Here is a 23,087-nt window from a genome sequence, read left to right on the forward strand (position 1 = left end):
AAACCAGTCCAAATGGACAAAAAACAGGATAAAAAGGGGCATCTGACCCACTGAATTTGTGCCGCTCCACCTGGAACATTGGGGACATCGCTGCTCAGGAAGACCCAGCGCCTGCGCTGCAGCATCCTTGACCCTTGACGGGAACGCTCCTGCTTGGCCCATGGGCCCCCTTGCTTTAGGCTTTTTTATTATAATAAATGCTGAAATCACTTTTAGTACTGGGAGTGGGGTCCCGTTTTTAACAGTGGACATAATATATGGGGTATCCCACACTGTTATTCTCCAGGCCTTGGCATTCCCAGCTTGGAGGCCACTTGAGCAAATCTACCATCCTCCTCACCATTCTTTTAACCCTTTCCACCCAACACTGACAGAGAGCAGTTTTAGACTGGATATTTGGAAGAATTTTTTTTTTCCTGTGAGGGTGGTGAGGAACTGGAACAGGTTGCCCAGAGAAGCTGTGGTTGCTCCATCCCTGGAAGTGTCCAAGGCCAGGTTGTATGTGGCTTTGAGCAACTTGGTCTTTGGAAGGTGTTGACACGCGGAGCCAGACTCTAAAACTCAGAGACAGAGTGAGTTTTAAAGTAGGTATGTTTATTCGGCCGGACGCATGTGAGCTGCTTACCTAAGGCCACCATGTAAACAGCCAGCCTTTCTTCCCTAATTTGGGTGGATATTCCCTTCTGTACACCATATGGTCTCCCATAGAGCATTTCAAAGGGGCTCAGCTTTGTTTTGGTTCTGGGCTTAGTTCGGAGTCGCAACAATGCTAGTGGGAGAGACTGGGGCCAAGGCAAATTAACTTCTTGCCCTAGTCTCACAATTTGTTGCTTAATCAAATGATTCATTTTTCAACTTGGCCACTTGACTGGGGGCGATATGGTGTGTGAAGTTCCCAATCTATGCCCAGAAGCTGACTGACCTGTTGTACTATTTTAGAAATAAAATGAGGTCCCCTGTCTGAGGATATTGTGGCTGGAACTCCAAAGCATGGTATTATTTCTTGTAACAGCACCTTTGTTACCTCCCGAGCTTTTGCAGTCCTGGTGGGGAAAGCCTCTGGCCATCCTGAAAAGGTATCTGTTAGTACCAACAAATATCGATACCCCCCTTTTCTTGGCAATTCTGAAAAATCAATTTGCCACTGCTGACCAGGTCCATGGCCCTTTCCAATTTGGCCAAGTTTTGGTTTAGGGGTATTCTTAGGGTTAGTCTGGAGGCAAAGTTCACACTGCCTGGCTACCTGAGTGACAGTGGCATATAAGTTCCTAGCAATTATTTTTCCAGTCAAGTAGTTATGCAGGGCATCAATTCCCCAGTGTGTTTTCTGATGTTCCTCTTTTACTAATGACCATAATAAATGGGAGGGGATAACTAGTTTCTTTTCTGCTGTAACAGCCCATCCCTCTTGGTTATACGTTCCCTTTTCATCTTCAATTAGCTTTCTGTCCTTCTTATCATACACTGGCTTACCTTCTAGGGAGATTTGGCCATCAGGAATTAAGGGTCCCTCCACTGTTACCTCACCTTTTGCTGCTTCTTTTGCCTCTCTGTCCGCCAGCTCGTTTCCCTCCTCCAATTCTGAGTTTCCTTTTTGATGTGCTTTAATGTGTATGATTGCCACCTTTTCAGGCAGTTGGACTGCTTCCAATAGTTGTAGTATCTCTTGCGCATGTTTAATGTTCTTTCCCTGTGAGTTTAATAGTCCTCTTTCTCTCCAGATAGCCCCATGGGCATGCACCACTCCAAATGCATATCTTGAATCTGTATAAATGTTTATTCTTTTTCCCTTTGATAACTCTAATGCCCGAGTCAGGGCAATTATTTCTGCCTTCTGTGCAGAGGTACCTGTTGGTAATGGTCCTGATTCGATTAGATCCCTTGATGTGGTAACTGCATACCCAGCATGTCGCTTTCCATTGATGACGTAGCTGCTTCCATCAGTGAACCAGGTTTCCGCATCATCCAGAGGGGTGTCCTTCAGGTCTGAGCGGCTGGAATAAGTGGCTTCGATGGTCTCCAGGCAATCGTGATGAATTGGTTCTCCTTGGTTCCTACTGAGAAAGGAAGCTGGGTTGACAATGTTAGTTACCACTATCTCAACATCATCTTGTTCTACCATGATAGCTTGGTATTTCAGAAATCGTTGTGGGGAGAGCCAGTGGCCACCCTTGGTTTCTAGGACTGAGGATACTGTATGAGACACTAGCACAGTCATCTTCTGGCCCAGGGTGAACTTACGGGCTTCCTGAATGTTCAGTACAACTGCGGCCACTGCTCTGAGGCAACCTGGCCATCCTTTCGCTGCTGCATCTAGCTGTTTAGAAAGGTAAGCAACTGCCCTTCTGTATGGGCCCAGGTCCTGTGCCAGTATTCCCAGGGCAATTCCCTGTTTCTCATGAGAGAAGAGAAAGAATGGTTTACTCACGTCTGGAAGTCCTAGAGCTGGAGCTGACATGAGGGCCTTTTTCAGCTGACCAAAGGCCTGTGTGGTTTCTTTTGGCCACTGAAGGTCTCTGCTTCCATTTGCAATGAGTGAATACAGAGGTTTCACGAGCAATCCGTAGTTGTATATCCATAGTCTGCGCCATCCTGTCATACCCAGGAATGTTCTCAGTTCCTTTATTGTCTGAGGTTTTGGGGTTTGGCATATTGATTCTATGCGTTCTTTCCCCAAAGTCCATTGTCCAGCACTGATTTCATACCCCAGGTAGATCACCTTCTGTTTTACCACCTGAGCCTTTTTCTTTGACACCCTATATCCCTGGAGCCCCAAAAAGTTTAAAAGGCTTACCGTCCAAGCCACGCACCCTTCTTCTGTGGGGGTGGCTATGAGGATGTCATCTACATACTGCAACATTTTGCCTTCTCCTGGTGGGGCTTCCCAGGATTCCAAATCCTTTGCGAGTTGTTCTCCAAACAGGGTGGGCGAGTTTTTGAAGCCTTGTGGTAAAACTGTCCATGTGAGCTGAGTTTTGCGTCCACTTTTGGGATTTTGCCATTCAAATGCAAATATTTTCTGGCTGGTTTCATGGAGAGGGAGGCAAAAGAAAGCATCCTTCAAATCTAAAACAGTGAACCAAGTTAGTTCTGGTGTTAAACATGTCAACAAGGTGTAGGGGTTGGCTACCACAGGGTAGAGATCCTCAGTGATCTTGTTAACAGCCCGTAAATCCTGCACGATCCGGTATGTCCCATCAGGTTTGCGGACAGGCAGGATAGGAGTGTTAAAATCGGACTGGCATTCTTTCAATAACCCCAGCTGTAAGAAATTTTCAATTATCGGGCTAATTCCTTCTCTATCTTCTCTCCTCAAGGGATACTGCTTAATTCTAACTGGTTGTTTTCCTTCCTTGAGCCTAATTTGTATTGGTGGTGCATTTTTTGCCCTCCCTGGTACGTTGGAGGCCCATACTCCCGGGAAGACTTGATTCAGAATCTCTTCACTAATTTCTTCTTTAGCCTTAATGGTTGTCAGTATTAAGCTCAGCACTTCTACATATTTTTGTTCATTCACCTCCAGAATAACTTCCCCATTTTTAAATGAAATAGTTGCCTCCAGTTTCTCCAATAAGTCTCTCCCTAGGAGAAATTCTGGGGAATTGGGCATGTATAAGAATTTATGGATGCCCCACTGTTTTCTATATTTGTATTTGAGCGGCTTGCAAAAATGTGCTATCTCAGGTTGGCCAGTTGCTCCCCTGACCCTGACATAATCATTCCCTACTGGCACCAGAGCTTTGTTTAAAACTGAAAATGTTGCTCCTGAGCGGCTTGCAAAAATATGCTGTCTCAGGTTGGCCAGTTGCTCCCCTGACCCTGACATAATCATTCCCTACTGGCACCAGAGCTTTGTTTAAAACTGAAAATGTTGCTCCTGTATCCACCATGAATTCTACCTCTTTCCCTTCCTCCCCCCGTTTCATTTTTATAACCAGCGGATCTCCTGGGGTAAGGTCCCCTGGTCCCCTTCAATTACTTTCTGTGTGAGCAACCACCACCTCCCTTCCCCGGTTCCCTTTCCCATTTCCTTTTCGTTCAGGGCACTCATTTTTCCAGTGTCTAAGTCTTTTGCAATTTGCACACTGATTTTTACCCAACCGGGGTGGTCCTTGCCTAGGTGGTCTTTGTCTCTGCCCTCCTTTATTTTCTTCTTTTACTACAGCCATTAATTTTCTCATTAAAACTAGCTGTCTTTCTGTGTCTGTCAATGCATAACTGTATGTCTGACCAGTCTGGGTTATGCTGCTTAATCATATATCTTAACCTTTTAGCTGTTCCTATTGGGTCACTTCTATAGTTTTTGGCAACTCTTTCCCAACCTTCTAAATCAATTGTAGAGAAGGGGACTTTTATCAACACCCTTTTCTTCTCAGGTCCTATTGCTTCCCTTAAAGGGGCTTGTATGATTTCCTTTGTTTGTTTTCTAGTCCGAGATGCTATGGGACTGCCTGCACTCTCATCACTATCACTCTCAGGCAATGGTGGATACGATATAGTCTGTAACTCAGAGGTGGGTGGGGGAGCAGATGGTCCAGCCTGTCTCTCCTCCAAGGGGGCTGAACCTGTTCCGCCCCTTAGTCCCCTTTGCTCCACAGAGGGTGACACAAATAAATCCAACAACTCCTGCTTTTGTGTTTCTGCTTGATAGACCTTATCACGATGTGTGCAACGCTGGTTTATTGAGCAGGTGCTACAACATCGTTTAGGCTGCTTCCTATTAGCTTTGCCTTCCCTTTCTAGGGCTAATACCAGGGGGTCAGAAGGGGCCCTGATCCCACAATCCCTCTGCCATTCAGGGTGATTTCGGAGGGAGAAAAACATATCTGCATATGAAACTTCAGTCCACTTACCCTCACGTCTAAGAAATAGCATTAGTTCCAATAAGGTATCATAATCTAGGCTCCCAGTCGGGGGCCATCTGGCTCCGTTTTCCAGACGATACAAAGGCCACCACTGGCTACAGTATTTTACCAGGGTGCATTTGGACTCGACACCCCCCGAGCCTGCAATCTTCTTCCAGTTAGCTAAAATGCAGCCCAGAGGGCTTGCCTTGGGAATTTCTCTGCTCTCTCCCAATCCCATTATTTTCTTATCTTATGGCTTTTATCCAGATCTTTCTCACACTCTTACACAGTCTTTTCTTAATCCCTTTCTCCTACCTCCAGATCTCTGGAATTAAATAGATCCTAAAAAAAACCAAAACACCCTTTAACATTTCTAGCTCTGGATTCTCCTGACTCTGCAGCTTATACTGAGCACAGTAACTGTGTCTCATACATGACGGGCAATACCACCACTCCCTGCAGGTCCTGCACTCAACCAGCTCCCACTCTAGATATTGCCCTTGTCAAAACAGAGGGTCCTAAGGTTCAAATCCAAAACCATTGGGGGAAAAGGATCCCCTCCAGCTGTCCTGCCACGGCTAGTAAAGTACACTAAACAAACCCTAAAAACAATACTCACAGCAAAAACATCAAACAAATAGCAGTAGCTGAGAACAACATTTATCAGAGCAGGCCTCACAACGAAATACTTTACACAAAATACTCACAACAAAACCTTAAACAGCATTAAGCAAACCTAATACTCACAGCAAAAGCATCAAAACAAACAGCACCAGTAGTGCTTCAAACAAAATGCAATATCCAAAAACGACGCAAGGAGTTCAAAGAGTCCACACAAAGTTGCCACAATTATAACTTTTGACGCAAGCATCAGAAATATGCCACAGTTTCCCAAACACGAGTTACTTCACACGAAACCTTTAAAACTCACACATACGCCCAGACAGCAACAAAGCTCACACGCACATCAGTGCAAAATTCACACACATAAACACGAGTTACTTCGCACAAAACCTTTAAAACTCACACATCAGTGCAAAATTCACACACATAACAGACAAAACTCACATACACCTAGACGGACAAAACTCACACACACACACCACACCCAGACAGCAACCATACACCAAGGATTCAGTGAATCCTCCCCCGCTGCCTTTCCGTCGGTCAGCGGCCCTAACCAATAGCTGCCCTTTCAGCTACCGGTTACTTGCAAGTCCAAACCAAACCAAGACCATGCTCTGTGCGGTCAGACGTCTCTGATCGGCTTACCAGCGGTCTCTACGGGGCCCCCCTTTTTTAAAAGACACATACCGTTTCTCCGCTGGTTAGGAGGTCGTTCTCTGCCCCCACAGTAAGCGACACGAGAAGCGGAGTTCCTCCAGAGAAATCCTGGGGCGCGCCTTAGGAAGTCCGCCCCCGAGTCGGTCCTACGGCTGGCAGAGAAGTCCCTTCGTGGTCGCCAATTGACACGCGGAGCCAGACTCTAAAACTCAGAGACAGAGTGAGTTTTAAAGTAGGTATGTTTATTCGGCCGGACGCATGTGGGACATTTCCCCAAATACATGCGTGCCCCTTGCTTACACACGTGTTCTTTTATCCCCTGGAGTGTTACATATGCATTAAGTTTCCCCATGGGTCATTTCCTGGCTCCCCTCCCTCTCCGCTCTCTATGCTAATCAGCTTGTCGGTCCTCTGCGCCTGTGCAGCTGTCTCTGGTGGTCGTCCCAGGCTTCGGGGGTCGTAAAAGGGATGAAGTAAGAATGGTCTTCTTCAGGCTGACTTTTCGACCCCACTGCTTTGCACATGCCCATTGATTCCTTGGCCACGGTCCAAGCCAGGGGCCAGGATCCATCTGTTTCCAGAACATAAGGGGCCCCATTTTCAGTTGTCTTTACACCCTGTATCCTGTTTTCCATATACATTCCTTCTCCTTATCAGGTCTCTCCTTGCTGCTCTGCACGTAGTCTCTTCCTTTCCCATAGGCCAGGATACAGTATATTCTCACGTAACATAAGGATGTGGCCCTAAGCAATATCCATTATTTTATATGCCTATTACTATTCAATACCTTCTAATTTCTATGATTAATATCTTCTAGTTCTAACCCCATGTTTCAGTGTCCCTGCCCATGGGAGGGGGGAATTGGAGCTATATGAGCTTTGAGATATCTTCCAACCCAAACCAGTCAAGGATTCTGATTTGTGGTGCAGTGCATTTGTTGGGGTGGTATTTGTAGGGATTTGCACTTATGGGGGTTGTATTTCCATGGCCATACATTTATGGGGGTTGCTATCGCGGCCCTGCGCATTTGTTTGGCTTCCATTTATGGACCTGTTCCTTTTTGGGGCTGCGCTTGCAGTTGTAGGAGCGCTGCCGGCCTCGCCCGATGCCAACCATAAAATTAAACCCCGACTGTGCACACCCGGCCCAGTTTCCGGCTGCCGGCAGTATGGCTATTGCGGGGCGACGGGCGCGCAGGCGTAATAGTGGCGTGTGACGAGGGGAGCGCGGAGGCGCTTGGCTGTGGTGGCGGTGGAGTGTGTTACCCGGATGTCGCGCGTGTGCAGTGGCGTCCGGACGTGTCGGAGGTGGCTGCGGAGCGCGAGCGGCCGGAGCTGCGGTGACGAGGCGACGGTGACGACGGCCGTCACTGGACGCCTGGGTTCCCCCTCCCCCATACCGCCGGCCTGAGGGTGGGGGGACGGAGGCTTGGCCCGTTCTGCCGTACCGGCTCAGACGAGAGTAGGCACATCCCCGCAGCCATCGCTACCCCTCACCCCACCCGCAGGCCGCGCCCGGAGAGCGGCCGCTCCGCCGACGCCGCCCGCGGCCCAGGTAACATCCGCTCTCGCCTCTCGTCCGCCTGCCCGCCGAGGCCGCCCGCAGTACGCCCTCTCCTACCGCTCGCCGCCGAGGTTTCCGCAGGACCGGACCGGGCCGGGCCGGGTCGCCCCGCCGCGCTGGAGGCGTGCTGGCTGCTGCTCCGGGGAGCCGAGACAGCGGCTCCCCCCACCCGCCGCCCGGGGGCTTCTCCTCGGCCCCGCTTCTCTGGCTTCCCCTCCCTCCCTGGCTCCTTCCCCATCTCGACCTCTTTTCCTGAACGAGAAAAAAATATGATCGCCCCGCCTTCAAACTTTTAGTATTATTTTTTAAGATCCCGGCAACGGCTCTCCAACCGGCCTGTTCCCAGTTAAACTTTCCTCCGCTGCCGTTCGTGCAGACTGCTCTCATCCTCCTCTCTCCCGCACGTTAGAAAAACGCTCTAGGTGGTTTTATGTGAGCCGCTTCTCGTTTAATTCTTTGAAATCTGCCATGTTATTTGCAGTAACAAAGAACGGTGCTTTTAGCTAATTTTCAGACAGCATGGAGCTGCTCAGCACAAGGGGTATTAAGATCCTTCCTTCCCTTCCTCCCTCCCTGCATAGTTGAGCCTTATACGTTTTACCTATGAAGACGGGTTAATTTGTGGGATAATCTAGTTGAGAATTAGGTGTGTTATCACTTAATACCCAAATTGTGCTACTGCAAGCTAGTTCTTCTCAAACACATACGGTTGGAGTAGGATCGTGGTGTCTTTTACCACTGCTTCTCAAATGATCTTGGTTAATAATAGTGTGCCCCTGTCAACAGGCAAGAGTGAATTCAGGCTCCTGCACTGTTGTTACTTTGTTCAGTAATGTAGATTATTCCATGCAAGGTTGTTGAAAGAGCTATACTGCCCTATAAAATTAAATGTGGTTTTGTACTCCAGCATCATGATAAGTAGGCAACTTGTCCTTCTGGCCCTCCTCTTATTTTTCTTGGTTGGATTGTGACTGGAAGGAGCTTCTTCTCACTTTGCAGTCATGAACCTCTTTTGATTTGCTTGTTGTGTAGGCATGTTTAATATTGATATAGAAACTTTATTTCAAAGAGCTGAAGCCTAAAGAAAAGCAGTGTCTCTAATTAGAATTCTTTTTTTAGGTAGATGGCTCTTTACATAATGCATTCAGTCGAAGCTAACACAATAGGGATGTGAGTTTTGAGGAATCAACAGATTTAGTGGAGAACAAAGGTGTGCTGAGAGCAGATCCGTGGATCCTGATGAGGAGCAGCCTTTGCTGTGCTGTTGTTAAGGTCTTGCTGGAATTTTAGGACTCTTCTATGTTGCTAACCTTGTGAAAAAATCTACTTTTGTTTGAGGCTGGAATTTTCTGTGTTTCTGGAGGTGATTTTTTTTAAGTTTGAGCAAGTGCAGAGAACATTATCCCTGTGCAGATTACAATAAAGATGTTATCTAATACACCTATTTCTAGGGTATCAAAGCATTACATGCAAGTGTAAAATCACACTGCTTTTGCCTGAGCAAGGTTTGATTCTTCCTTTTATTGCTTGGTGTAGCAATAATTGTTTTCTCTGTGAGCTTTTGACAAATTACTGTTTGCCCTTGTTGAAGGAAGCCTTCTGCAAGAAGAGGAATCTTGCAGGATCCTCTGAGGAAGAGTTCAGATTTGCCATGTCATTTTATGGCAAAGATTTTCACCACCTTCTGCTCTCTGAATGTGGTCTCTCCTGCCGTTTCTGGGTTTTTATCCTTATCCCCAGGTGCTAGGATGAGGAGGGGATGACCTCTTGCTCAGTGGAACCCCAGGGGTGCTCTCTCACAAGTGAGGTAGTTTGAGGTGCCTAGAACTGTATTGTGGAAATAGATCCAGTTGTAGAGGAGCTTACTGCCCTTCTCACTCTCATAGTGTAAGGTGCAGTAGTCTTCCTTCTCTGACCATACAGAAGTCTGTATTGAAGAGAGGAGTTGTTTTCAGCTGTATGCTTTCTCAAAAATAAAAATGTGGAGAGGGGAGTGGAACCAAAATGAAAAAAGAAACTTTCTAGGATTTAAAATGTATGTGTATGTAGTCACATCAGAGTAGTAGCTCTACCTTGCTCACCGTGTCCTGCCCCCCTCCATGCATTCAAAAACAAGATAGGGATTGGGATGTGGTTTTTTTTTGTTGTATTAGTTTCTTGAACAAGATTAAGAAAACTGGAACTGTGTGCAGCAGAAACGTTTGCTCTGTTTATAGGATCAGTCTATTGTATTTGTAAAGTGCTTTTCAAAGCAGTCAAAGTGCACAGGTTGAAGTTGAGAGGAGTAAAAATGCTGAGAGCTGCACTTGGTAGCGGCTTCTTCCACAAAGAAGTGGTTGCTCCTACTTTTTTAACCGTGAATTGATGTTAAGATGAAAGAGTTGCCACTCAGTTGTCTTAAAACTCTTTTCCAGTTCCTTTTATGCTGTCATGTGTCTTACATTTTTGTAGCTACTGACAGTGAGATGAGCAGAATTGAGACTTATGATTCATGTATGCAGACAAAATTAGTATTCTGGGGAGTGTTGGCTCTTACTGTACAGAACAGTGTGTGTAGTACTTTCTTAGTACTCTCTCTTGCTCTTTAATGCTAATTGTTCTTATGTCTACAAACACTTTGTTCCTTTTCACCCTTTGGGCAAGTAGATAATAATCTAATATGATGGAATGTATCTGCAGTTTAATAATTCATATCTTCATAAAATCATAAGCTACCTTTTTATTGGTTTATGGATTTTTCTTTATCATAAAACTTACACTACTGCATTATTAAACAGCAAAATTGTAGTAATGTTTTGGTGGTTAAAAGCTGTCAAATGTATATGCTGATTTCCTGACATCTTTGTGTTTGTCTAATTTTGGAGACAAGAGCCTTTCTTGTCCTTTATTCATGTGAAATGTTCTAGCAAGATGTCAATTTGTATGCTTTTCTAATTAGCCAGTTTGTTACCATTGCATTACTACCTAGTATCAAAATGCTGGAAATCTGTTTGGGATGGCTGTTACTAGTAAATCACATTCCAGAGAATCAGTGGCAGGTTCACTACCCTATTTGTTTACAGTAGGATTTATCATATCAGTGTCGGGCCTGGATTAACTGTCTTGCCCAAGATGTTGGATTACTGATTGCCTGGATCATATTCCTTTGGGCTACATCCCTGATTTCCAGCTCCGTAACTGCTTGGTTTGTCTGCATAAGTGTATTGTTTCCTTTTTTTGTTGGGGGTTGATTGTTCTCCTCAAATTGCAAAATGTGGCTTACGGTCACACTAGGGCACATTATTGGGAGTTTAGGTGAGGTCTTCAGGCTATATAGGATGTATGGAAGAATTATGGTGTTTGTTCAAGTTTGCATCACTATTGAAGGATGAGTTTCAGTTAATGGTTACTTATCAATTCTCTGAGATAATAGTATGTTTGTTACAGATCATCAAGGGTGATTTTAATTATCTGGCAATCTGAACTTCTTTTGTCTTACAGATTTACTTATTTAGAGGCTCTTATTCTTGTTCCAATACTTAGAGTATTACAGAACACTAGTTGTTGTTCACTTGTTTTATACCTGTTAATACCTACCTGTTAATACTTAGTGAAATAAATTACTTTCTATAACAGAATTATAGAATCGTTAAGGTTGGAAAAGACATTTAAGTTTGAGTCCAAACATAATCAAGTACTTCTCTATCACTTTGTAACTTGTTAGCATTTTATATTACTTGTCCCTTTTTTTCCCTGTTCTGCTCTCATCACACTGTAGCAAAAGGGAGAGAAATACCTTTTTGTTCCTTGGTGAACGAAGCTGAGAGCTTTACTACAAGCACTGTCTCCTGCTGCTGTTTTTCTCATGTTCCCTGTCTCTTCTCTCTGCCTCTTTTTTCCCAAAGCACTCTCACCCATTTCTGTTTCCATTAAATTCCTGGGTAGAGGGTATAAGAACTTCTTTGCTCAGTATATTTGGCCCTATGTATTCAACTGTAAATCTAAGCTTGAACTGTAGTGTCCATTTGTAAAACATAAAAACTTGGCTTGTCTCCAAAATATACTAGTGCTTCAGAGAAAATATGTCATGACATTTATCAATTATGTGCCAGACTGATATCCACTGACCTCACTCCCTCTTTTTGGGGATAAAAATTACAAGATTAAAGACAAGATTTCTGTAGATATAACTTCTAAAAGGAGGCTCCTGAATTAATGTGCAACTATGCATCAGCAGTGTTTAACAGTATTCAAAATCTTAAACTGGCCTGGTGTTATGGGTTGGCGCTGGCACAGTGCTAGTGTACTTATGAAAATATATTTTCTTAAATGGTTATTGTGAGATGTGATTAGAAACAGAGTAGAGTAGGTTTAAGTTTAGAAATAAAGAAAAAAACTTTATTAACTTATACTATAATAAAAGAAACACACAAGATTTAGAATGAAAACCTAAAACATTCTTTTTCTTTTCACTTAATTTCTGCTGAAGTATAGTGAGACAAAACTTTGGATTTTCGATTAAGTTACTACTTCTTAGATAATTAATTTTTAGTTTATCAAGGGAGAGAAGAGTTTTTCTTGTACTATAGTCTTTTACAGGAAACAGTTGGAATTTTTTATGTTTTTATGTTACACGTGGCACTACTCGGAGAAAATCTGCTATTGTGATATCTTCTTTCTATGTACAGTGTTCTTTCTACTGTCTGTGGACTAGAACTGTTTATAGGGTTCTTTTTAAGGTTGTTTTGCTAAGTACTAGAAAATAACAATTTCTTATTTTGGGACAACAGTACCCCTTATTTTCTCCTCCCCTGCAGCCGAGGGTTTTGAGAACAGAGATTTTTTTTTTCTTCTTCTCTGAAGACAGAGGGCACTACTACACTCTCTTCATCTTTCTTTGTTTACTCTACTCTTGCACATGGCGAGACTGTAGCAGGTCACTTTCACTCTTGCACTGGCAATTACTGTAGCAGGTTACTCTCTTGGTTGAAACTATTGCATCTTTTTAAATGCAGTCTCTGTGTTACAGGAAAATTGGTTCAGTCTATGGTTACATAAGAAAAAGTCTAGCTAAAAGCTACTCTATTATTTCTTCTTACTTAGGATTCTTTCTCATCTTCTCTTGACATCTCAGGCTCTAGACTGTCTCTCTTCTCTTTCAGAATAAGGAGGATTAATGTTTTGCAAAGTTTTCTTTGTCTAAAGGGGTTAAAGTCTTGGCTTCTGCTGTCTGCTGCCCTCAGGACGCCTGAAATCTCACAGCAGGCTGCTTATGATTCTCCTGGCTGGGCACCTTCCCACCCCTTTTTTTTTCCTTCTGCTGGTATCAAATTTCCAGGTGGTACAGGTTCTCTATTTTCTCTGTCTCCCTCTGAAGGAGAGAAACAAAAGACATCTTAGTGTTTCTTCACCCTTCCGTCCTGCAAAAGCTGACCCAGTTCTATTCTCTTCACCTCTTTCTTTGTCTAAAGCCCCTGACTAACTTAAGCCACATAACTTCCCCTCCCCCACCCAGCCTATACCTCAGCAAGGAAAGTCTGAGCTCTTCACTGACAAAAACAAAAAAGGAAGTTCTTCTAAAAGTTCTCTGCTTTTAATCCCCTGTGTTCTCAGAAGCGTATCCATAACTTCAGTAATTACACCAGATATTAATATTTAAATCTGACTACTAATTAGTTTGACTAAAACTTCCTGAAAAAACTCACTTCTTTATCAACCCAAGACACCTGGCTTTCAAAAATGCTGAAGTATCAGCTGCTCCTACTGAGCGCAGTGGCAGCTGAGGGGTGACTTCAACATTTCTAAAGATCATTACACTTAAATAAGGGTTTATTTGCTTGATCTTAGTCTTCTGAAAGTCAGCCATCAAAATTCCCATTCATGGTTTTAGGGATGTAAAAGAGCTGCATGTCTAATTTTAAGCATCTTTATTTAAAGCTCCTTTAGCTAGTAGCTTTATCAAGTGACTTATTTGTGATTACTTATGTGTATCTATCTGGGATGCTGTTTTATATTTAAGGAAAATTATGTTCTATTTTGTTTTAGCTGGTAAGCCTTGAGATTTACGTGAATTCGAGTTGCTGTGGAGAATGAATGGCAGGTTAAGCTTGACTTTTAATAGAGTCTTATTGATTTGAAGCATTAAAATAAGCTAGTATTGAGGGAGAAACTTTAATAGCTAGGTAAAATTATCTTACTCAAACTTATAGGTAATTGTTTTCCTTTGGGAGAAATTAGGTCCAGAAGCATTCTTACAAAAGAAAAGTATTGAAAATGGAAGGGGGGGGAGGATTTGAGCTGGGTTTTTTTCCCCAAGTATACCAAAATGTGATGTATTCAAGTTGAAATCAGAAAAAATACTAAGTAGGGAAGAGTTTCTTTCCTTTTAAAGTTGTGCTGGACTTGTGTTGCAATATTCCTTTTACAAGGAGGGAAGTCATGTTAATACTGTAATTTGTGTGATACATTAACTTTCTAAGTTAACACCCCACTCTTATTTTTGTGCAATGCATTTGTTTCCAATAAATAGCTGCTACTGCTGTACCTCTAATGACATGGAAAATTCCAGTGCAGAAACAGGTCTTTGACTGGATGTGTTCTTCAGATAATGAGAACAAACATTTTTTTCTTTAACAATTGAAATCACATATATTTTATTTACAGTGCTGAGCACAACATGGTAGTTTCAAAAAGGCTGCTATTTTAAGTTTACTTGGAAAATGTAAATGTAGTAAAATCACTTATATGTATTTGCTGCCACTTTCTTAAGAAAGCCAGACCACATATTTCATAGAATGGTGTTAGTGAAGCCAGAGCTGCTTGAAGAACCAGAGCAGCTTTTTGACAACATTAGACTCCTTTTCTGCAACTGCACAAAATCTGCTGTCCTATGTTTCTGGATAAAGCAAGATAAAGTGCAACAATTGTCTTATTCAAAATCAAGAAAATCAGGCCAGCTATAATTTGTGGATTAAAGGAAACTTAAAAAGGATCATGTCTGCTGGCTTTGAGAAGAATGGCTTCTTGACTAGAAACCACTGCAGGTTCTTAACAAGTGGAGTTTAACAGCGAAGTGTGTTAGGAGGGACTTGGTCTTGAGCTTATATTTAGTGTAATTAAGACAGTTCTGTTTGAGACAATTCAGAAGTGCTTTGTTAGTGACTTCAGTCGAATTGTCTTGATCCAGAAGAAGCTGGATCCAAACAAGAAAAGACAAATGTGCCAGTTGAGGTTTTCATATCTAAAATACTAATTTACATAAATGTGTATTAAGTTAATGGCCAGGTACAATTTTTGCCTTTCTGGTTAGCAAAGAGAAATAGAATTGATCGGAGGTCAGAACATAGTTGAACTATTTGAACAGAATTATTAAATGAAGATGACAGATTATTCTGGTGTGTATTCATGCTTATTCACTATTCACATTTTGTTTAAATCAGTGCTGCTTGATTCCCAGCCAGTATTTTCACTTGTTTTCATCCTGCCAGTGTTAAACATAGGAAATCATTGTTACTGTTCTCCTTTTCCTGATTCATTTAATACATTTCTATATGTACATACTATTTGTACATATATATAAACTATAATCTTTATTTAAATATGGTTACTAGGGGAAAATAAATCTTATATCTAAAACTGTGCAAACAGTGCCTTAAGCATGTTTTAGCTATCATGGGACAAGAAATGCAGTTTTGTCATGTGCTTTTAATATCCTGCACTTGAAAATAAAAGAAGCACAAAGCCACAGACTTCCTTAGAAACATGATCTGCAATGTTAAAAACAAATCTAATGTAGATATTTTTTCCTCCTAGGTTTTACCAAGAGACAGTACATCTAACACTTAACTTGGATCATCTCTTGTTCATCAGCTTGAAAATCATAACAGCCCCCAAAACTGACATTTGATCTGAAAGAAAAAGCTGTGACAAATGGACAATATGTCTATTACTAACACACCAACAAGTAATGATGCTTGTCTGAGCATTGTTCATAGCTTGATGTGCCATCGACAAGGTGGAGAGAGTGAAACTTTTGCAAAACGTGCAATTGAAAGTTTAGTTAAAAAGCTAAAGGAGAAAAAAGATGAATTGGATTCTTTGATTACAGCTATAACCACAAATGGAGCTCATCCTAGCAAGTGTGTTACAATACAGAGAACGCTGGATGGGAGGCTTCAGGTTAGTATAAGTGAAAATCAGATGTTTTCCTCCTAGTGAAGCTGGAGCAAAAGTGAGTGACACAGGATCCTAGAGTGTTGAGGAAGAGTAGCTCTTCTCTTGCATCTACCCTTGCCCCCATTTGTAGGCATGTTTTATGGCTGGAGCTCTGGACTGCTGCAGTAGTTTTTTGTTTGGTTGGTTGGTTTTTTTCCAAAAGGAGCAGAAGGTATTGGATCAGCTGTTCTAAATGAGTATGTGTGTGGCAGTAAAAACCAGGGTCATGTAACAAATTTGGCTGTTTATCCTGGTATTTTCACTACAAGCTTCTGTTAGCTCTGTGTTGGTCAGAAGTATAAAGACACACCTATTCTAAGAAGGTACTCCAAGGAGTCTGCACTCAGGATTTATGTTAGCCTTATATCATGAGTACACAGTACCTGTATAGCTTCGGTTACAATTTCCTTGTTCCAGGACAGATGTCATGTTTGGTGGCTAGCTTTCTGTCTACCCTAGAAGCATTTTTTAAATTTTTTTTTTCATTATAATGGAATGGCATTCTTCTACTTGTAAATTCCTTATAGTGTAGCTCAGCACCTCGTTCCTCTTCTGGGGCAAAGCTCCTTAGTCATCCATGGTGGGGAAGGTGACCATACATACTACCTTAAGCACAAATTCTGCTTCTGCCATTTTGTATCCAGTATTTTTTTCTTAAGAATCACAGTGTCGATTTAACCATAGCAAAACCCTAATAGAGATTTATATCTGTTGAGTACAGAAGTTGGGTAAACTGCACATCACCCTTTTTTTTCCCCATATTTTGATGATGGAGAAAGGTTGTGTTGTTGTTTGTCCTCTTCCAGCTTTGCTCCTCACTAAGTAAAATGAAATGTATTGCTACTTTCCCAATCAACTCTTGTGTCTAACTTTTTAGGTGGCTGGTCGCAAGGGATTCCCTCATGTGATTTATGCTCGTCTTTGGAGGTGGCCTGATCTTCATAAAAATGAACTCAAGCATGTTAAATATTGTCAGTATGCTTTTGACTTAAAATGTGACAGTGTCTGTGTAAATCCTTACCATTATGAGCGTGTAGTATCGCCTGGCATTGGTAAGTAGACTTTTGATTTAAAATGGAACAGCGGGAATAAAGTTTAAAATGTTTTCCTTTTAAGTGTAGAAAATACAGGCCTAAATTAGAAACATTAATTTTTAATGATCTAATTATAAATTGCTCTCATATACTTTTGTCCATCTTCTTAATGGAATTATTCTTTTATTCTAAATTTAAAAGAACAATTTGTTGCTTTTGTTTAAGTGTTTCTGTTGGCATTGCACACAGTTCTTGCAGTTAATGTGTATCCTAGGAATAATTTAGCATTGAGACTTGTGCTGAGATAGAGGGGATATAATATGTAGTCTGTAGTACCAATTTGTAAAGTTTATAAACTTAATGTTCAAAAGTTGTTGAAGATCTCTGCATATAATTTTCTATGCCCCCTTTTCTTTTTCTTCTTTTTAAAGATCTCTCGGGACTGACACTACAGAGTTCTGGTAAGTAGTTCTGTTTACTATTGCATTTCTGTGGGTGCAAACTGTGTTAAATTCTTCAGTATGTACACAGTTTATTCCATTGTATCTCCTTAGGAAAGATTATAGAGAGCAGACGAAAATGCATTTTTCTCTCTGGTTTTGGAAAAACCAGCAAAGTAGCATATAAGAGGCGTGATAAATTCTTTAAATTGAGGCTTCAGCTGAGCTTCTCAGTATGTTGTTTTCAGTGCTCACAACTTATAAGTCCCACAAAAAAACCCCAAACAACAAAACTCTCACCATTGAATGCTGCTAATTAATAAAAACCCAGACACCCAAAACCGTGCGCACCTGTATGATATGCTAATTAATTGAATTGGGAATAATAGATGCTTATGATGTAATAAGTAGTTTAGCAATAAACTGGTATAAGTTCTGTAATTAATATGCAATTGAATGAAGGAGTAATATTCTTGCTGTCTCTGAAACTTGAGAGAAATTGGACATTAAATCTCTAATGAACATTATTCAGAAATTATGAGATTGTGCTGCTGGTAACTGCTTTATTTCAAAACTATTTTTTTTTTTTCCTTCAGGAAGAAATTCATAATGAAATTTGGATTACCCAATATTTTTAGCAAAGACAACTTAAAAAAACCCACCCCACCCAACAAACTGTTAACTTCACAAGCTTTAGCCTGTTTGCTCACCTGTGTAATTGTTACATGTGTCTTCTGAAAAATGTTCCTTTTATACAGAATCAAAGCTTACTAGCCAGCAGTTAAATACATAAATGTTTCCATGTCATTCAACTGTTTTTGCAGCAGGAAAGAAAAAAAAAATACTGTCACATTTTAATATATTTAAGTCTGCTTTTAAAATGATCTTGGGAGATAATGTAGTGTGTTATTTAAAGATTCTCAATAGGATATATAGAAATAAATTCTTGTAGTGGCAATGGTAGTAATTTCCTTACACTGTATGTGGAATATTCTGAATTAGTGGCTACATTATTAAATATGGAGTAGTGGTGTATTGTCTTTGAATGTGAATTTGATGTTTCTAGTCAATTTGGATGGGAGTTGCTTAAAATTATTTAAGGAATGCATGAAGTTTTTTATGTACTGTGTTAATGAATTGTTTTTCATAGATTTATTTATATTGGTATTTGTATACTAGGAATTGGTTTGTTAACTACTGCATTAACATATATTTAGGTGCTTGACAAAAAGCATGTTCCTCCCTTTTATTAACCATGTCCAATCACACAGTGATGGACTAGAAAACAAAATGCTATTGGAGTCTACTATTGTGGGACTAAACTGCTTGTTTGATAGCAGTAAGCAAAATAAACAGTTTGATTTTCTATTCAGTTATGCTTCAAAATTTCTTGCTGCTGGCTTGAAGTGTTTATTTGTATTTTAGTGGAGTACTTTAGCAATGTTTATATAGGTTAAATTCTCCCCCCCCACTAGTTTTAATGGCATTGTTATTGCTTGAATGTAGTAGCACAATCTGTAGTTAAATCCTGAAAATAGATTTGCTTTGCATGTTTAACTGTTTTTTCACAGCTCCTTCAAGTATGTTGGTGAAAGACGAATATGTTCATGACTATGAGGGGCAGCCATCATTATCTTCTGCTGAAGGCCATTCAGTCCAAACCATCCAGCATCCACCAAGTAACAGGGCATCTACAGAGCCTTATAGCACCCCAGCCATGTTAGCTCCTACTGAGGCTAGCACTACCAGCGCCACTAATTTTCCCAACATTCCTGTGGCTTCAACAAGTAAGAACGAGATGATATGAAATACTAAACTCTGAAAATGTGAAAGCTCAAAGATAACCACTGATTTTTGACAATTTTTGACAAAGTAGATCTTGTATTGGAACTGTGCTGCTGCCACACTACACTGGTAAAAGTGTGTGGCAATATGATCTAGGCAGTCTCATAAGCATTAACATAAGGGTTTACCTTGGAGCATAATTTGAGTAACTTTTCCTCGTGGCCCAGTCTTTTTTCAGTGAGACTGACACTACATGACCGTTACAAGACTCTTGAATATGCCAAAGGTTCAATAACACAATGTTAAAACAATTGGCCAGTAACAAAAACATTATGGATATTATTTGATTACTGTTGTAGAAATGGAAAAAATTTATTACTTTATCACAACAGCAAATGGGATAACAAACAGATATGCTGTAAGGTAGCAGTATCAAGATGTTTTAAGGCAATTCTTTAGTGTTCCACAATTGACAAAATGTATCTTCCAGTTTTAACTTGATTATTTTTATAATGGCCCACTGTACTACCAAAGTGACAACCCTAATTAATATTTTCATGAGCCTGTGGAAGTGCTGCGTTGAAGTTTTTTGTTACTTTTTTGTGTGTATTTGGTACAAGTGGAAGAGTCTGGTTTGCCAACACCAAACCTCACATTTCACTCCAGCAGGACAGTAAAGCATTATGTGCGCAGCGTCCTGCAGCCCTGATGTAGGGAAACCATGAAGTTTGGAGGGGTTTCACATACTCATTGTCACTTTAATATCAAAGATGTGTGAATATTATGGATTTCATGTTATCAAATTTGAATTATGGTGGAATTATATTTTCATAATGTCTTGAATTTTAGCTGGCAACTTTTTTGTTAAAGCTAATGATGGTTTTGCCAAGCTGAGATGTGGTCTCTGTATTTGTCTCCAGCAGAGAAAAAAGGATAGGCAGTTTAATTGTATTGCTTTTGCACAACAGTTTATTGTCAATAACTTTTTCTCATCAGTGTTATAATTGTTGGAGCCATGTGGACAAGAAAAAAAGGCTCATTTTTGGGTTTTAGTTTAAATTCTCAATGTGTTAAATTCCACTAGCCCACAACAGTTTGAGAGTGCAAGTGCACTTGTGAAACTGCTGATTGGTTTAGTGTTAATGGCTGAACTGAAGTCTTTTCAAATCAAATTCTGTTAACCTGTTCTGAAATATCTGTAGTTTTACTTTAAAGCTTAGATAATTCCTGAAATACTTACTTGGGAGGAAAAAAGCCCAGCAACTTTCTCAGGAAGGAATCCAGTTATGTGTGCAGCTCTTTTCAAGAACTATTTCTAAAAATTAAATACCGTTCCGTATGTTTTAGATTAACACAAATGAGTTCTCCTTAGGAACAGTAATTATAACATGCTGAAAATAAACAACTTATTGGACCTGCTGCTGGCCTGTTTGGATTCACACCAAATCTATTCCAGCTATGTTATTCAGTAAAACCTGACATTTCTTCTTTCCTTTCAAACTGAAAAATGAGATGTGAACAAAACAAAGATGCGCTTGATAAACATGGTTCTTTGCATACTTTTACTCTTTAAAATATTAAGGGTGTCAGTCAAAATTAGTTGATACAGAGCATATTGCTTCAATTTTCCTTAAGACACTCTGGTGGATGGAAAAAAATACTGAAACCAAACTTGTAGGAACTGTGTATCGCAGTGCCCCTAGTTGGGTGTATTTTCCTACCCAGTAGCTCTTCTTAATTAAAATTTTGGAACGTTCATGAATAGGTAGTGTGTTCTTTTACCAGGTCAACCTACCAGTATATTGACAGGTAGCCATAGTGATGGACTCTTACAGATTGCTTCAGGGCCTCAGCCAGGAACTCAGCAGAATGGGTTTACAGCTCAGCCAGCTACTTAACATCACAGTGAGTGTGTATATATATATATATAAATATACATATATATATATATATATACACTCTTTTTAGTTTTCTAAAACCAGTTTCCAAATGTCAGGAGAAATAGAGGATTAGAAGTGAGATACAGAAAAAAAATCCCTTTAACACCAGCCACTCCTTTCTTTTTCTAGATAGTACTACAACTTGGACTGGAAGTCGGACAGCAGCCTACACACCTACCATACCTCACCACCAGAATGGCCATCTTCAACATCATCCACCTATGCATCCTGGGCATTACTGTAAGTAGTGCAGATTTCCAGATCACTTCATTTTCAATTTTGTTGAGTGGCAGGGGTTCATTTGTGATTACTGTTTACCCCCAAATACTTTTTTGTTGTTGTTGTTTAATATTACAGACCTACCATTACTGTGTTTAGTATTTTCTGACAATTAAGTATAACAGCCTGATGGATTTTCCTCTGTTAAAGCAGAAGAGATTAGAAACTCAGATAGCTATACTGATACCATCTATATTATGCATGTCTTACTATACCTAACAAAACTAGCATTTCCTTTCTAAACCTCTGTTTTTAAGGCTTTGCAATTCTGTACTAAATATATCCTTTGCTGAAAAGGAAGTCAATTCAGAATGTGTTGTTTGCATATTTTTCTTTCAAAACTTGGAAGTTCTTGGCTGTTTTTATTTTCTGAAAATTTTAAAGTCATACTAAGCTTCGGAAGATGTGTGTCCACGTACCCTAGCCAGTTTAGAAGAACCTTGTGAAAGCTCATGCAGTAAAGTACTTGTCAATAAACTGGTCTTGCCACAGCCTGATTCATGAGTACATTCGGCACACAAACTTGAATCTCTTGTTTTAAGGTACAGGAGATGGGGAGGAAAAAAGTGATCAAACTGCTAGTGTAAGTGTCTAGCACACTATATGTATTATAAGACTATAGTGGGGAAAAAACCCACCCAAATTAAAGTTTTTCTAAATTTTGTGGCAAAAAGCTAGAACAGTTCTTGGTCTTCTAATATAGTACTTAACCAGATCACCTGTTTGCGGCAGTTATGGTTAGCAGAAGGGAGAATAAACTGTGAGCTGATATTACAGTGATTTTTCAGCTTGCCTCTATCGAGAAAATTGTGGTTTAGATACAGTTATTATGTTTCATTATTTTGGTCTGTTAGGATCCCACTTCATCTGTCATCTAGTTTGTCAGAAATACCAGGATGTAAAAAAACTTTAGTGGTGCTGTAGATACTCTATAAATGTTTTTCAGTGCATGTATCTTTCCATAGTTACTATTTATAACTGGCTGGTGGTACTGCATAGAGCTTTTCTTGGCTACTGCCATCTCTCATTTCAGAAAGTCACATGTTTTGACACCTACCAGCATTGTGTTTCTTTTGATATCTTGTTGCAAAAGCTGCTCTTACTTATAATACTATGTTTAAATTTTTCCTTCTTGTTCTCTGCTGCCTGTAAAGGACCCAGTTAATTCATAAAAGTCAAGAGACTAAACTGACTAATACCAAGTCTATATTCATTGTAAATTTTTTTATTAGAAAATTATTTCTCTAGGGCTTTTTCCATCTTCAGTGAGTTTCTTATTGTTAAGTCCACAGCATGCTGGGCAACTTGTTTTGTGATTGATGAAACTAATGAAGTGTGGTTTCTGACAGACTTGTATCACCTGCCTCTATACACTGATTCTCTCCTTGCACAACTTGGGGACAGATGTGAAGTCCTATTTCTCTTACATCTCAATGCTATATCTGGTTTCTGTTCTCTCCTGGAGCCGGGTCTGGCTTGAGCAGCATGCAGCCTTTCCTTCTGGGATACTAATGGAGCTCTTTAGTCAACTTCTGAATTTTTAGGAAACCTCTAAGAGTGTAATTTTTCAGTGGGCATTTTTATCCCCTGTCAGATTAGGCCAATTGATTCAGAAATTACTGGGATTTATAACATCAGGCATCCTCGCAAGTCTTTTTTTTTATAGGAAAACAAGCTAAGTAAGAAAACATTATTTTTCCACATGTAAAACAAATGGCATGT

General features: G+C 40.6%; 1 protein-coding gene across 3 annotated transcripts in view; it reads left to right on the plus strand.

Annotated features, from left to right (window-relative positions):
• The first annotated feature begins 7,387 nt into the window (after positions 1–7,387).
• The window catches only part of LOC137465561 (mothers against decapentaplegic homolog 4-like), a 33,149-nt gene continuing 17,449 nt past the window's right edge, over positions 7,388–23,087 (plus strand). Inside the window, exons 1-6 of one of the 3 annotated variants that reach the window (XM_068177645.1) lie at positions 7,388–7,685; positions 15,486–15,851; positions 16,765–16,939; positions 17,353–17,382; positions 18,933–19,148; positions 21,216–21,326. In XM_068177645.1, coding sequence (XP_068033746.1) covers positions 15,603–15,851; positions 16,765–16,939; positions 17,353–17,382; positions 18,933–19,148; positions 21,216–21,326 — 781 coding nt within the window. In that variant the 5' untranslated portion in view covers positions 7,388–7,685; positions 15,486–15,602. Of the gene's footprint in view, positions 7,686–13,432; positions 15,852–16,764; positions 16,940–17,352; positions 17,383–18,932; positions 19,149–21,215; positions 21,327–23,087 lie in introns of those variants that run through there. The other 2 variants (XM_068177644.1, XM_068177646.1) reach the window with 2 other exon arrangements.

This window comes from Anomalospiza imberbis (genome assembly GCF_031753505.1).
Source record: "Anomalospiza imberbis isolate Cuckoo-Finch-1a 21T00152 chromosome W unlocalized genomic scaffold, ASM3175350v1 scaffold_31, whole genome shotgun sequence".
Classification (NCBI taxonomy): Eukaryota; Metazoa; Chordata; class Aves; order Passeriformes; family Viduidae; genus Anomalospiza; species Anomalospiza imberbis.